We start from the raw sequence: 17,083 nt of genomic DNA, 5'->3' as shown, positions 1-17,083 counted from the left end.
GAAGTGCACAGCAGTGATGCGCCGTCATATCATGCAGTGGTAGGCGGTACAGCCGCCTCGCATGTGGCCAAACAAGTCCGAATGATCGGGAGCTAGTGACGTCACAACGTTGAATTCCACGTTCCCGAACTTAAAGAACACCTTAGATTACCACTTTAACAATGACAAAACGGCGGAAGCAGAGGTGACGCTGCGGCTCCGTCAAATAAAAAAAATAAAATAAAAGTCTAGATTGCGACTGCAGTTTCGGCGACTGTGGTCAATTGACTGTTCTGCGCATTGTCAACTACAGTTTATGGTGCTGTCTGAAGATGGCCTACTAGCGCGAAACCGGCCATTTCAATAAAATAACCGTTGCGATCCACACTACTTTTTCACTGATTTTATACAGCTTACAAAATCGTTGTTCCCCAAACATGTTAACAAGAATTTCCGTCAACAAAGTCAAACATTCTACAGTAATTGTATGAACAAATTAGTCTCTCATTGGGAGAAATGTGTTCTTCTCCAGGGTGACTGTTGAGAAATAAGTATGTAAACGTGAAGAAAGGATGTAGATTCTTAATAACGTTGATTTCATTCAAAGAGGCTTAAGACTTTTCAGAAACAAAATGGGAGGCATTCCTTTTCAGCACGCTCTCGTGTTATCGAACCATTAGTTCAATAAATGATGGTTGCATGGTATTGACGTGAATTATTTCTGGAAAAACGGACAGACTATTAGAAGACTTCTGATAATCTTCCCTTAGCAATGGAAGATTAGTTTCGGTTCGGAAGAAATGTAGGAACACGAAAGGCAATACTGCCCTTTACTGTCTTAGAAGGTAGACTGAAGAATGACAAACTCACATAGATCTGGAGGAAACTTTTGGAGTATGAAATTCGGAAAGTAGCATGTAGAAAGTACGAGGAACGGAAAGTTAACTGTACATGTATAGAAACCATACTACTGAAATAATTATGGTCGAAGGAGTTGAGATGGAAGTAGTAGTTGGGAAGGAAGTGAGACAGGGTTGTAGCGTATTGTCGATGTCATTCTACATCTACATCTACATCTACATCTATACTCCGCGAGCCACCTTACGGTGTGTGGCGGAGGGTACTTATTGTACCACTATCTGATCCCCCCTTCCCTGTTCCATTCACGAATTGTGCGTGGAAAGAACGACTGCTTGTAAGTCTCCGTATTTGCTCTAATTTCTCGGATCTTTTCGTTGTGATCATTACGCGAGATATATGTGGGCGGTAGTAATATGTTGCCCATCTCTTCCCGGAATGTGCTCTCTCGTAATTTCGATAATAAACCTCTCCGTATTGCGTAACGCCTTTCTTGAAGTGTCCGCCACTGGAGCTTGTTCAGCATCTCCGTAACGCTCTCGCGCTGACTAAATGTCCCCATGACGAATCGCGCTGCTTTTCGCTGGATCATGTCTATCTCTTCTATTAATCCAACCTGGTAAGGGTCCCATACTGATGAGCAATACTCAAGAATCGGACGAACAAGCGTTTTGTAAGCTACTTCTTTCGTCGATGAGTCACATTTTCTTAGAATTCTTCCTATGAATCTCAACCTGGCGCCTGCTTTTCCCACTATTTGTTTTATGTGATCATTCCACTTCAGATCGCTCCGGATAGTAACTCCTAAGTATTTTACGGTCGTTACCGCTTCCAATGATTTACCACCTATGGCATAATCGTACTGGAATGGATTTCTGCCCCTATGTATGCGCATTATATTACATTTATCTACGTTTAGGGAAAGCTGCCAGCTGTCGCACCATGCATTAATCCTCTGCAGGTCCTCCTGGAGTACGTACGAGTCTTCTGATGTTGCTACTTTCTTGTAGACAACCGTGTCATCTGCAAATAGCCTCACGGAGCTACCGATGTTGTCAACTAAGTCATTTATGTATATTGTAAACAATAAAGGTCCTATCACGCTTCCCTGCGGTACTCCCGAAATTACCTCTACATCTGCAGATTTTGAACCGTTAAGAATGACATGTTGTGTTCTTTCTTCTAGGAAATCCTGAATCCAATCACAAACCTGGTCCGATATTCCGTAAGCTCGTATTTTTTTCACTAAACGTAAGTGCGGAACCGTATCAAATGCCTTCCTGAAGTCCAGGAATACGGCATCAATCTGCTCGCCAGTGTCTACGGCACTGTGAATTTCTTGGGCAAATAGGGCGAGCTGAGTTTCACATGATCTCTGTTTGCGGAATCCATGTTGGTTATGATGAAGGAGATTTGTATTATCTAAGAACGTCATAATACGAGAACACAAAACATGTTCCATTATTCTACAACAGATTGACGTAAGCGAAATAGGCCTATAATTATTCGCATCTGATTTATGACCCTTCTTGAAAATGGGAACGACCTGCGCTTTCTTCCAGTCGCTAGGTACTTTACGTTCTTCCAGCGATCTACGATAAATTTCTGATAGAAAGGGGGCAAGTTCTTTAGCATAATCACTGTAGAATCTTAAGGGTATCTCGTCTGGTCCGGATGCTTTTCCGCTACTAAGTGATAGCAGTTGTTTTTCAATTCCGATATCGTTTATTTCAATATTTTCCATTTTGGCGTCCGTGCGACGGCTGAAGTCAGGGACCGTGTTACGATTTTCCGCAGTGAAACAGTTTCGGAACACTGAATTCAGTATTTCTGCCTTTCTTCGGTCGTCCTCTGTTTCGGTGCCATCGTGGTCAACGAGTGACTGAATAGGGGATTTAGATCCGCTTACCGATCTTACATATGACCAAAACTTTTTAGGGTTCTTGTTTAGATTGTTTGCCAATGTTTTATGTTCGAATTCGTTGAATGCTTCTCTCATTGCTCTCTTTACGCTCTTTTTCGCTTTTCAGTTTGAACACTGAGCAAGACGCTGAAGAAATTAAGAAGACATTTGGAAACAGATCTAAAGTTCAGGGAGAGTAAGTAAGTAGCTTTGAGATTAGCCGATGACGTAATTCTTCCAGAGACGGCAAATGAGTTGGCATATCTCTTGATCGGAATGGACAGTCACACAGCGTAGACCATCACGGAATGGATAGTGTCTTGAAAAGAGATTAAGCAGATTGCTGGTAATGGTTTGTAGAGAATTATATTAAGAAACAAGAAACTAAAGGTAGTACAGGGGACGGTTTTTAGTATCTGGACAGCAAAATAACTGACTATGACCGAAATGTAATAGTGAATATGTACAGTAAATAAAGTAAAACATTAACCGCTGAGAAAAAAATGAGAGAATTGCCTCGTGTGACAGGAGCTTGAGATTGAAATTATTCAGTTTACCATAGCTTTACATTATAGGGTTTTATTGAATTTTTTTACCGACCGAGTGATAGATGCTTACTTCTTGGGCCACAATGATACTTTCCTTGAGCCGCATGCGCTCCGCGAGTTGGACAACCCGTGGTTTGCAGTGTGTATTACACAGAAATAAATCGCAGACGATAACCAGTTCAACCAGCAAGAGAATAGAAGCTTCGGAAATATACAAATGCTGAAAATTAGGTGCGTAGCACGTGCTACTAATGAGACACTGAATCGAATTGGGAAGTACAACAATTTATGGTACAGCTCCAGCAAAAGCAGGAATCGGAATGTGGGACACATGATGTCATCGATTTCATAATGGTGGGAAGCTCTTGTGGGGTGGGGGGTAAAAACTGTAAAGGAACTACGAAGCTTCACTACGGAAAGCATATTTAAGTTGGATGCAGGCTGCAATATTTATGCAGGAATAGAGGCTGGCACGGGATGGACTTGCGTGAACAGCCACATCAAAATCTTTGCAATGGTTGGTTAGTTGATTGGTCTGGGGGAAGGGATCAAACAGCGACGTCATCGGACCCATCGGATTAGGGAAGGCGGGGAAGGAGATCGTCCGTGCCCTTTCAAAGGAACCATCCTGGCATTTGCCTGAAGCGATTTAGGGAAATCGCCGAAAACCTAAATCAGCATGGCCGGACGCGGGATTGCGAACGCGAGTCCAGTGTGCTAACCACTGCGCCACCTCTCTCGGTAAATTTCGAACTCAAAACAACATGAACAATATTGTCCAAGCGAACCTCAGCCTGGAATTTTCTTTTCCTACAACTGGTCTGATGTCGTCATTTCAGTTTAAGTCGCTGCGGAAAGTTATTCCTAGGCATTTTACGATAATTACAGTTTCTATATATTTGTGGCCAAAAGTGCAATCGAACAGTAAGGTATTTCTTCGCGTTTGTATCCGCAGTTCGCCGGCCGCGCTGGCCGAGCGGTTCTAGGCGCTTCAGTCCGGAACCGCGCAACTGCTACGGTTGCAGGTTCGAATCCTGCCTCGGGCATGGATGTGTGTGATGTCCTTGGGTTAGTTAGGTTTAAGTAGTTCTAAGTTCTAGGGGACTGATGACCTCAGATGTTAAGTCCCGTAGTGCTCAGAGCCATTTGAACCATTTTTGTATCCGCAGTTCAGGGTCAACTGCCGGCACACTCACCAATCTTCGGCTCTCTGCGTATCCTCGTGCATTTCGCTGTTGTCTACATCTATGAACCGGTATGCGCTATGGAACCTCTCCAAACATAATCACCGTTAAAAGCTGCCCCGCAGTGACTTACCAGGTACTTCATCATGGCTGACGTTGGTGGTGGTGGCGGCTGCGTACGCTGAGGTCTGCAGTGGAATACTGCGGTTCGACGGAATCGGCGCACTTTTATACACAGGCCCTCCCGTAAGACGTTGGCGGGTATAGGTGAAGGTCGTAGGCAGGAGCGCCAGTTGGGTCACTGTGTGTGTGTGTGTGTGTGTGTGTGTGTGCGTGTGTGTGCGGAGGCCGGACTGCGGGAAGTCGCAAGACGTATGTTGACCACCTGTCGCGCAGGCCAGGCGCGTGAAAGGTCTCCAGAACACCACCACACCTAGCGGCCCAGCGAGGCCCGCTTCTGCATCTACATCTGCGTTGAAAACCACTGAGAAGTGCACGGTAGGGGGGGTACTTCACACTGTACTGCTTATTAAGGCAGCCGTGAGCAGTCAAACAATTAGTAAAATATAAGAACCTTCAACATCGCAGGGCGTCAGCAATCGTTGGTTAATATATTAAAAAACTAAAAACCCGCCTCGATTGCGAAAAAAGCACCTAGTGTTAACCCAGGTTTCGGCGTACATAACTACACCTTCTTCAGAACAACAATAAAACCCACAAGTGCCTAAGAAGACCTATGCCAATGATTAAAAGAACACCATAACGACCAACTCCTACCAAGAAAATTTTTTGAAGGTTTCGCACCTTTAATTTGTTCTTCATACTTGTAAATCTGATGATCTGTGGATTTTCACATGCGTGCGCTGATTGGCGAGCGCGGTTGGTCAAGCTGTTCATCTTCTTTCTTATTATCCTAATTTTACGATGAAGGTGATTTTAGCCCGTTGAACACTTCACGTTTTATCTCTATGTCTTTATTACCACGACGTCTTTAGATTACGTCCCCACAGCCCCCCCCCCCCCCTCAAGGCTAACTAGGTATAGTTTTTAAGAGTTCCTCCTGTTGTCATAGGTAGCTTCATGTATGTTTCATTCCTAGCATAGCATAAGCAACCGCGTGCGGCTATTTTTAGGTTTCATCTCCTATTTAGCTCGTCACTTATTCTATCCCTTTCTTGATACACGTTGATCCACGGTTGGGAATATATGGGCTATTTAGCCCCGACCCATGTACAAACTTTCTCGTATTCGTATGCGCATGCGCATTCAAGTAACTTCCCTTGTCTTGCGCATGTGCATAGGTAGCGGGTCGGCCTTGTAAGTGAGCGACCATTTGTAGCTGCAGTTTATGGCGGGTCATGGCCCATCGAACATAGGCCGGTGTGAGGTGGAGCGTACACTATTAAGTTAAGTAGTGGTTTTGACTTTGTACTTACGTACTGTATGTGTTTTCCTTTTCTTTTTCGTTTATAAATGTATAGCTATGGTGTTCTTTTAATCATTGACAAAGGTCTTTTTAGGCACTTGTGGGTTTTATTGTTGTTCTGAAAAAGGTGTAGTAGAGCCGGCCGAAGTGGCCGTGCGGTTAAAGGCGCTGCAGTCTGGAACCGCAAGACCGCTACGGTCGCAGGTTCGAATCCTGCCTCGGGCATGGATGTTTGTGATGTCCTTAGGTTAGTTAGGTTTAACTAGTTCTAAGTTCTATGGGACTAATGACCTCAGCAGTTGAGTCCCATAGTGCTCAGAGCCATTTTAACCATTTTTGAACCCAAAAGGTGTAGTTATCTACGCCGAAACCTGGGTTAACACTAGGTGCCTTTTTCGCAATCGAGGCGGGTTTTTAGTTTTTTAATAAATTAGTAAATTACGAAAATAGGTTCCAGATGACGTGTTACTGCCATGTAATATAGTTCGAAGAAATTTCAATCACTCATAGAAAGAAGTGCTAGTACGGTGCAGTACAGAGGGTAAGCGAAAGAAGCATGCACCAAAGAAGACGAAGTAAATATTCCAGAATTCAGCTGCTAAAATGAGGAACTTAGAACTAGATATTCTCGGAGTAGGGGCGGGTGGGGGGTGGGGAGTGGGGGGTGGGGTGGGGGTTGTGTGGCAGGTGACTGCCTCAATGCGTACTGACTGGCATACCGAGTCTGCACTGTAAGGCATTCGAACGGAAAATGTTGCATCGCCCCTTATACCACACAGCTGGCAGGACTTGTGAATGCAGCACACATTTTAGAAGCACGTGGCTACGACAGGAACAAAGACAACACCTCGATTATCCGCAACTCACTGCGCAAGAGCGGTGCCACTGTCTCTGTTATTACTCATACTATATGGAAACGGAAGTTACTTTCCGCCTAGCCCTCGTATAAATACTTCACTGTATTTGCACAAGTTGCATGAAAAAGCTATGCATATGAACACTATATTGAAATACTCACTACTGATATTTGTCATCAGTACCAGGATAATACGTTACCCGCCTTGAATCGCTTAACAAAAGCAAGTCCTCCGGTCCAGACTCCAGATTTGGGTTCCTTCCAGAGTATGCTGATGCAATAGCTCCTTACTTAACAATCATATACAACCACTCGCCTGACGAAAAATTCGTACCCGAAGACTGCTATGGTGCAGGGGTCACACCAGTATTCAAGAAAGGTAGTAAGAGGAATCCACTAAATTATATGCCCAATCATCAACATCGATATGCAGCAGGATTTTGGAGCTTTGTTCAAAATGGCTCTGAGCACTATGGGACTTAACATCTGAGGTCATCAGTCCCCTAGAACTTAGAACTACTTAAACCTAACTAACGTAAGGACATCCCTGAGGCAGGATTCGAATCTGCGACCGTACCAGTCGCGCGGCTCCGGACTGAAGCGCCTAGAACCGCTCGGCCACAACTGCCCGCGCATATTTTGTGTTTGAACATTGAATACATAATACATAAAAAACGACGTAGCAGGAAGGAATGATCCGAATGGGATGTATATCGGTAGATGTTATGTACGTGTACAGACAAACAACTGATTACAGTGAAGTTAAAATCTTCTCGGTTATTAGGCCGCGTCATGTTTCTTCTAAAATGTTCGACGTTTCGACCCCTCTGCTGGGATCTTCCTCAGGATCTTTTGGTGTCCACTACTGCTAGAACACTGACGCGGCCTAATAACCCAGAAGATTTTAACTTCAATGACAACGGCCACGATAGCTTGCAGACTTACATAACTGATTACAGTCTCAGAAAATTTGGAAGACTTCTTCAAGAGAAAGAACTACACGAATTGAGCAAGTCAAGAACGCGTTGGTCTACCTCTGCCCCATGTGCAAGCACTTCAGCTTGACATAGATTGATACAGTTCTTGGATATGGTCCACAGGGATATCGTGCCAAATTCTGTCCAATTAGGGTGTTATATAGTAAAATCCCTGCCCATAACGCTCCAAACATTCTCAATTGGGGGGAGATACGGCGACCTTTCTGGCCAAGGTAGGGTATGGCAAGCAGAAAGACAAGCGGTAGAAACTCTCTCCGTGTGCGGACGGTCATTATCTTGCTGAAATGTGAGCCCAGGATGGCTTGTTATGAACGTCGACGATATTCTACTCCCCTTTTTGTTTCCATTCTGAACTCTCATTTCAGCAAGATAATGCCCGCCCCAACAAAGCGAGAGTTTCTTCTGCTTGCCAGACCCTATCTCTGCCAGAAAGGTGACCGTATCTACCCCTAACGGAGAAGGTTTGGAGCATTGAGGGTAAAGATCTCCAACCAGCTCGTCATTATGGCGATATAACGCACCAATTGGACTGCATTTGGCACGATATCCTCATGAGGGCATTCAACGAGTCTATCAATCACAGACAGACTTGCATAATGGCCATAGCTAGACCAACGCGTTATTGACGTACTCAATTTGTGAAACTCTTTCTCTGGAATAAATCATCCAAATTTTCTGAATTTGTAATCATTTTTTTGTCAGTATATGTACATCTACAGATTCCACTACCATTCAGGTAATTTCCTCACGGTTATTCGTTTTTATAGTCTGATAGTGAATTTATCTCTCAAATTCAACCATTGTCTCGATCTTCTTATTATTTTCTTTTTCTTCTGTACTGAAGTCGAAGCAAGGAACGCTTTGTTGGTATTGGTAGCCTTTCCGATAGCCACTCCCACTAGCGCCAAAATACTTCGCCCACGAAACCCCCGCTGCCGAAGCTGCTTCAAACGACAGTGTACTCGCTTATTTGAAGAAGTCTTGGATAGGAAACAGCGAATTTGACAAACAAGTTTGATCGCCACCAGGGGACCTTACGGGATTCTTCCCATTTCGTTCGCATTACGAGGAGTGTTCACTAAGTGGCGTAGCACTTTTTTTTTGTCGCAGTTTAGATTGAGAAAATACGAAATTTGTTGTGAGACTAATCCACTAAATTACAGAACCATATTGTTAACGTCGATATACAGCATGATTTTGTAGGATATTTTGTGTTCGAACTGTTTGGATTTCCTCGAAGAAAACGGTCTATTGACACACAGACAACACGGATTTAGACAACATCGTTCTTGTGAAACGCAACTAGCTCTTTATTAGCATGAAGTGTGAATGGTATTGACAAGGGATTTCAGATCGATTCCGTATTTCAGGATTTCCGGAATGCTTTTGACGCTATACCACACAAGCGGCTTGTAGTGAAATTGCGTCTTATGGAATATCGTCCCACTTGTGTGATTGGATTGCGATTTTCTGTCAGAGAGGTCACAGTTCGTAGTAACTGACGGAAAGTCATCGAGTGAAACAGAAGTGATTTCTGGCGTTCTGCAAGGTAGTGTTATAGGCCCTTTGGTGTTCCTTATGTATATAAACGATTTAGGAGACATCTGAGCGGCCGTCTTACGTTGTTTGCAGATGATGCAGTTGTTTATCGTCTAGTAAAGTCATTAGAAGATCAAAACAAATTGCAAAACGATTTAGAAAAGATATCTGAATGGTGCGAAAATTGGCAGTTGACCCTTAATAAGAAAACGTGTGGGGTCATCCACATGAGTGCTACAAAGAATCCGCTAAACTTGGGTTACACTATAAATCAGTCAAATCTAAAAGCCGTAAATTCAACTGAATACCTGGGAATTACAGTTACGAAGAACTGAAGTTGGAAGGAACACATGGAAAATGTTGTGGAGAAGGATAACCAAATATTGCGTTTTATTTGCAGGATGCTTAGAAAATGTAACAGATCTACTAACAAGGGAACCTCGCCATCGCACCCCCCTCAGATTTAGCTATAATTTGGCACAGTGGATAGGCCTTGAAAAACTGAACACAGATCAATCGAGAAAAGAGGAAGAAGTTGTGTGGAACTATGAAAAAAATAAGCAAAATATACAAACTGAGTAGTCCATGTAAAAGATAGGCAACATCAAGGATAGTGTGAGCTGAGGAGGGCCGTGGTCCTGTGGTTAGCGTGAGCAGATGCGGAATGAGAGGTCCTTGGTTCGAGTTTTCCCTCTAGTGAAATGTTTACTTTCTCTAATTTTGCAAAGTTATGATCTGTCCGTTCGTTCATTGACGTCTCTGTTCACTGTAATTAGTGTCTGTGTTTTGTGACCGCACTGCAAAATCGTGCGATTAGTAGACGAAAGGACGTGCCTCTCCAAAGGGAACCGAAAACATTTGATCGCAAGGTCATAGGTCAACCGATTCCTCCACAGGAAAACACGTCTGATTTATTCTATTCGACACTGGTGACGGCATCTGCGTCACATGACAGGAATATGTTGTCGACCCACCTAACTTGTACACTTGGCGAATGGGTAAAAAGATTCTTCTACCTTGCCCGATTTAGGTTTTCTTGTGGATGTGATAATCACTCCCAAAAAAGTGGTGAAAACATAAGAGCAGTTACCTCGCGTCGGACGGACGGAGGGACAGATAATAATTGTCTGAAAATAAAAAATTAAACCTAGCACTAGAGGGAAGACTTGAACCAAGGACCTTTCTTTCCGCAGCTGCTCACGCTAACCACGGGGCCACAACGCTCCTGAGCTCACATAATCCTTAATAAAGCATATGTTGCGCATGGACTACTCAGTTTGTATATTGTGCTTATTTTCTTTTTCATAGTTCCACACAACTTCTTCCTGTTTTCTCGATTGATCTGTGTTCAGTTTTTCAAGGCCTGTCCACTGTGCCAACTTATAACTAAATCTGAAATCTGAGGGGGGTGCGATGGGGAGGTTCCCTTGTAAGGAGACTGCCTACACTACGCTTGTCCGTCCTCTTTTAAACTACTGCTGCGGGGGATGGGACCCCTACCAGATAGGATTGACGGAGTACATCGAAAAAGTTGAAAGAAGGTCAGTATCTTTTGTATTATCGCGAAATATGGGAGAGAGTGTCATTGAATTGATACAGGGTTTGGGCTGAACATCAATAAAACAAAGGCGTTATTCGTTGAGACGAAATCTTCTCACGGAATTCCAATCACCAGCTTTCTCCTCTGAATGAGAAAATATTTTGTTGTCACCGACCTACGTAGGGAGAAACGATCACCATGATAAAATAAGAGAAATCAGAGCTCGTACGGGAATATATAGGTGTTCGTTCTTTCCGCGCACTATACGAGATTGGAATAATAGAGAATTGTGAAGGTGGTTGATGAACCCTCTGCCAGGCAGTTAAATGTGATTTGCAAGGCATCCATGTAGATGGAGATGTGAGACATTGTGGAATATTGCACTACTATTTCATGAGGCTCCAATAGATGGCAGTGCTATACGTAGCCTTCAATGTGGCGTCTGTGACGGAGGTGCGTTCCAAGCAGAGAGCTGCCATTGAGTTTCTTTTGGCGGATAACCAGAGCATCGCAGATACTCGTAGGCGCTTGCAGAATGTCAACGGAGACGTGGCAGTGAACAAAAGCACGGTGAATAGTTGGGCGAGGCGTCTGTTACCATCAGAACAAGGTCGCGCAAACCTGCCCGATCTCCCGCGTGTCCGGCCGGCCGTACACATCTGTGACTCCTGCAGTGTTGGAACGTGCGGACACTCTCATTCGAGGTGATCGACGGGTCACCATCAAACACCTCGCCGCACAACTGGACGTCTCTGTTGGTAGTGCTAACACACTCGTCCACAATTTGGGGTACTCAAAAGTGTGTACCTGCATGGTTCTTTGCACCCTAACAGAAGACCGAGAAGAGCAGCGAAGGACCATCTGTACCGAACTGCTTGCGCATTACAAGGCTGATCGAGACAATTTTTTGACAAGAACTCAAAAATCTTAGCAGTAGCCCAAACACTTTTGAGTCCAAACTGAAGAGTTTCCTCATGGCTCACTCCTTCTATTCTGTCGAGGAGCTCCTGGAAGAGCTGAAAAATTAAGCAAATTCCAGTGTTACATTGTTGATTTTCTTTATTTAAACTTACGAACTGTCGCCTGAATACGTTTCTTATATTTCATTTTGTCTGTTTCTACTATCGTGTTATAATTTCATGTATTGACTCGTTCCACGACCATGGAGACTTCTCCATAATTTGGTCCCACGGAACAATAAATAAATAAATAAATAAATAAAATATCGTTACAGATGGTAAACCATGGATTCATCACTTTGAACTCGAACACCACGGAGTGGCGCTTAACCACTTCTCCTCCGAAGAAAAAGTTCGAAGCTGCACCCTCAGCCCGAAAAATGATGGCGACAGTCTCCTGGAACTCCGAAGGGGTTCTTCTCTTTGGCGTCCTCCCTCGTGGTGCAACGATCAACTTCGAAGCGTACTGCACTACTCTCAGGGTCTTCGTCACCACAAAAATACAAACTGACTTCTCCTTCTCCGTGGAGGGCAACACGTCACGCAAGTCTGCGCACCTTAGATGATCTCCCAAAACTTCACTGGACTGTTCTTCCTCATTCACCCTACGGCCCGCATCTCGCACCTTCCGGCTTCCATCTGTGTGGCCCAATGAAGGATGTACCCCGTGGGAAGCAGTACGTAGATGAAAGGGAGGTTATCGATGCAGCAAGATGGTGACTGCCACGTCCACCAGTGGAGTGGTACCACGTGGGCAAACAGGCCCTCCCAGTTCACTCGTGTAAGGCAGTCGCATTGAACGGAGATTATGTTGAATGGTTCAAATGGCTCTAAGCACTATGGGACTTAGTACTTAAACCTAACTAACCTAAAGACATCACACAAATTCATGCCTGAGGCAGGATTCGAACCTGTGACCGTAGCAGCAGCGCGGTTCCGGACTGAAGCGCCTAGAACCGTTCGGCCACAGCGGCCGGCATTATGTTGAATAATAGGGCTTTGTAGACAAAGCAGTTCAAAAAATGGTTCAAATGGCTCTGAGCACTATGGGACTTAACATCTGTCGTCATCAGTCCCCTATAACTTAGAACTACTTAAACCTAACTAACCTAAGGACATCACACACATCCGTGCTCGAAGCAGGATTCGAACCTCCGACCGTAGCGGTCACGCGGTTCCAGACTGAAGCGCCTAGAACCGCAGACCACACCGGCCGGCCGACAAAACAGTGGGGAGCAATATAGCGTGTAGGAATCTTGAATAAAACCAACCTGCTTTCAGAGAAATAATATGCTGCATTACTTATTAAACCCCTCGTGTACGAGGTGCATTCAAGTTCTAAGGCCTCCGATTTTTTTTCTAATTAACTACTCACCCGAAATCGATGAAACTGGCGTTACTTCTCGACATAATCGCCCTGCAGACGTACACATTTTTCACAATGCTGACGCCATGATTCCATGGCAGCAGCGAAGGCTTTTTTAGGAGTCTGTTTTGACCACTGGAAAATCGCTGAGGCAATAGCAGCACGGCTGGTGAATGTGCGGCCACGGAGAGTGTCTTTCATTGTTGGAAAAAGCCAAAAGTCACTAGGAGCCAGGTCAGGTGAGTAGGGAGCATGAGGAATCACTTCAAAGTTGTTATCACGAAGAAACTGTTGCGTAACGTTAGCTCGATGTGCGGGTGCGTTGTTTTGGTGAAATAGCACACGCGCAGCCCTTCCCGGACGTTTTTGTTGCAGTGCAGGAAGGAATTTGTTCTTCAAAACATTTTCGTAGGATGCACCTGTTACCGTAGTGCCCTTTGGAACGCAATGGGTAAGGATTACGCCCTCGCTGTCCCAGAACATGGACACCATCATTTTTTCAGCACTGGCGGTTACCCGAAATTTTTTTGGTGGCAGTGATCTGTGTGCTTCCATTGAGCTGACTGGCGCTTTGTTTTTGGATTGAAAAATGACATCCACGTCTCATCCATTGTCACAACCGACGAAAAGAAAGTCCCATTCATGCTGTCGTTGCGCGTCAACATTGCTTGGCAACATGCCACACGGGCACCCATGTGGTCGTCCGTCAACATTCATGGCACCCACCTGGATGACACTTTTCGCATTTTCAGTTTGTCATGCAGGATTGTGTGCACAGAACCCACAGAAATGCCAACTCTGGAAGCGATCTGTTCAACAGTCATTCGACGATCCCCCAAAACAATTCTCTCCACTTTCTCGATCATGTCGTCAGACTGGCTTGTGCGAGCTCGAGGTTGTTCCGGTTTGTTGTCACACGATGTTCTGCCTTCATTAAACTGTTGCACCCACGAATGCATTTCGACATATCCGTAACTCCATCACCACATATCTCCTTCAACTGTCGATGAATTTCAATTGGTTTCACACCACGAAAATTCTGAAAACGAATGATTGCACGCTGTTCAAGTAAGGAAAACGTCACCATTTTAAGTATTTAAAACAGTTCTCATTATCGCCGCTGGCGGTAAAATTCCACCTGCCGTACGGTGCTGCCTTCTCTGAGACGTATTGACAATGAACGCGGCCTCATTTTAAAACAATATGCATGTTTCTATCTCTTTCCAGTCCGGAGAAAAAAAATTGGAGGCCTTAGAACTTGAATGCACCTCGTAGTTTAACAATTGAAATTTGTTTTGATTTCCAATGAACTCTTGTCACCATTGGTTTTTCTGTGAATTAATGTAGGCTAGGCGCAGGCTGTCGTACACGGCCATTTAGCAGGAAGTTTAATGTAGTTAACTTTTGTACTGGAATACGTTTTTGTTAGAGACCATAGTATTGACATTATTCAAGAGAAACATACGAAAGTGACCTTCAAACGCATTTTTCTTGGATAAGTTGAAAACTGGCCTGCTGTGAAAACGTAACCCAGTACAAAGTTTATCCAAATTAAATTTCCTACAAATTTTGCTCATTTTTTTCTGCGCTGCTAACAGTTTGCACGTGGCGAGCGAGAGAGTATGAAAATCTAGGTGGTTTTTGACGGCTTTGTGTGTCGAAGAAATCCTATCAGTAGTAGCAGCTGAGTGACTCTGTATACTCGTCAGTGGTGTATGTGTGTACGTGTGTGTTACACTGACATTCTACATCTACATCTACATGGATACTCTGCAAATCACATTTAAGTGCCTGGCAGAGGGTTCATCGAACCACCTTCACAAATCCCTATTATTCCACTCACGTATAGAGCGCGGAAAGAACGAACACCTAAATTTTTCCGTACGAGCTCAGATTTCCCTTATTTTATCGTGGTGATCATTTCTCCCTATGTAGGACGGTGTCAATAAAATATTTTCGCATTCGGAGGAGAATGCTGGTGACTGGAATTTCGTGAGAAGATTCCGTCGCAACGAAAAACGCCTTTCTTTTAATGATGTCCAGCCCAAACCCTGTATCATTTCTGTGACACTCTCTCCCATATTTCGCGATAATACAAAACGTGCTGCCCTTATTTGAACTTTTTCGATCGTCATTCCTATCTGGTAAGGAACCCACAGCGTGTAGCAGTATTCTAATAGAGTACGGACAAGCGTAGTGTAGGCAGGCTCCTTAGTAGGTCTGTTACATTTTCTAAGTGTCCTGCCAATAAAACGCAGTCTTTGGTTAGCCTTCCCCACAACTTTTTCTGTGTGTTCCTTCCGATTTAAGTTTTTCCTAATTGTAATTCCTAAGTATTAGTTGAATTTACGGCTTTTAGATTAGAATGATTTATCGTGTAACCGAAATTTAACGAATTCCTTTTAGCACTCATGTGCGTGACCTCACACTTTTGGTTATTTAGGGTCAACTGCCACTTTTCGCACCATTCAGATATCTTTTCTAAACCGTTTTGCAGTTTGTTTTCATCTTCTGATGACTTTATTAGTCGATAAAGGACAGCGTCATCTACAAACAACCTAAGACGGTTGCTCAGATTGTCTCCCAAATCGTTTATATAGATAAGAAACAGCAAAGGGCCTATAACACTACCTTGGGGACGCCAGAAATCACTTCTGTTTTACTCGATGACTTTCCGTTAATTACAACGAACTTTGACATCTCTGACAGGAAATCACAGATCCACTCACACAACTGAGACGATATTCCATAAGCACGCAATTTCAATACCAGTCGCTTGTGTGGTAGTGTCAAAAGCCTTCTGGAAATCCAGAAATATGGAATAGATCTGAAATCCCTTGTCAATAGCACCCAACGCTTCATGTGAATAAAGATCAAGTTGTGTTTCACAGGAGCGATGTTTTCTAAACTCATGTTGACTGTGTGTCCATAGACAGTTCTCTTCGCGGTGATTCATAGTGTTTGAATACAATATATGCTCCAAAATCCTCCTGCATATTGACGGTAACGATATGGGACTGTAATTTGGTGGATTACTCCTGCTACCTTTCTTGAATATTGGTGTGACCTGTGCAACTTTCCAGCCTTTGCGTACGGATCTTTCGTCGAGCGAACGGTTGTATATGTTTGTTAAGTATGGAGCTAATGCATCAGCATACTCCAAAAGGAACCTAATTGGTATAGAGTCTGGACCACAAGACTTGCTTTTATTAAGTGATTTAAATTGCTTCACTACTCGGAGGCATTCGACCATCTCCTCTTGATGCTTTACTATTTTTATCAGGCATAATACACCAAATATATTAATATTAACATTTGGTGTTACCTGTTAAAAATTTGTGTTAGAGGGGCTTTTTTGTTATCATGTTGTATTTCTGTGCGAAAAAACAAAAGAATAAGACACTTTCATTAAAAATAGTTTTTTCATCGCTGGCGGCTTTTAGTTACTGGTTGTCAAGAATCTCAGAATGGAATTTTCAGAGTCCTATTGTCCTCGGAGGCATACTTCAGTTAATTCCACAGTAACCCGTACCAGAAAGTATTTTAACAGCCCTTGGACAGCTTGAAAGGCAAAGATGTAAGCGAGTTGTAGCCACTCCTTCATTTCCTTTCTTTTTTTCCGAGGTACGAAGTTAGATTTAATGTTGAGATAGGGGAGGTCGTGGCGAGTCGTAAAAACAGGGTCCCCCTAGCCTCTTCTTCTCTGTGCAGAGATTCACCGCCGGACGGCAACTACAAGGTCCATACTAAACTGCAGTACTTTATATGGCGTTCCTTCTGTTTGCAACAACGCAACATCACACTGTATGAATCATCCTACGTGGAATCTCTGGGATTTAGAAGGCGGCCAAGAATGTTCATTTTATGTGAGTGCAATATAATGACGTTGTTAATGTTTGCAATAATTCTTCCTCAGTTGCCAGTTCA

General features: G+C 43.8%; 2 protein-coding genes across 4 annotated transcripts in view; both read right to left on the bottom strand.

Moving 5' to 3' along the window:
- Positions 1–4,748, bottom strand: part of LOC126424936 (cuticle protein 6.4-like) — a 69,305-nt gene extending 64,557 nt beyond the window's left edge. Inside the window, exon 1 of one of the 2 annotated variants that reach the window (XM_050087788.1) lies at positions 4,606–4,748. In XM_050087788.1, coding sequence (XP_049943745.1) covers positions 4,606–4,620 — 15 coding nt within the window. In that variant the 5' untranslated portion in view covers positions 4,621–4,748. The remainder of the gene's footprint in view (positions 1–4,605) is intronic. The other variant, XM_050087787.1, reaches the window with a different exon arrangement.
- LOC126424935 (cuticle protein 6.4-like) overlaps positions 1–17,083 on the bottom strand; it is a 245,477-nt gene that overhangs the window by 114,030 nt on the left and 114,364 nt on the right. The gene's annotated exons all lie outside the window — the stretch shown is intronic.

The sequence above is a fragment of the Schistocerca serialis genome, chromosome 10, assembly GCF_023864345.2.
Source record: "Schistocerca serialis cubense isolate TAMUIC-IGC-003099 chromosome 10, iqSchSeri2.2, whole genome shotgun sequence".
NCBI classification, from domain to species: domain Eukaryota; kingdom Metazoa; phylum Arthropoda; class Insecta; order Orthoptera; family Acrididae; genus Schistocerca; species Schistocerca serialis.
This window is presented reverse-complemented; position numbering and strand designations above follow the sequence as displayed.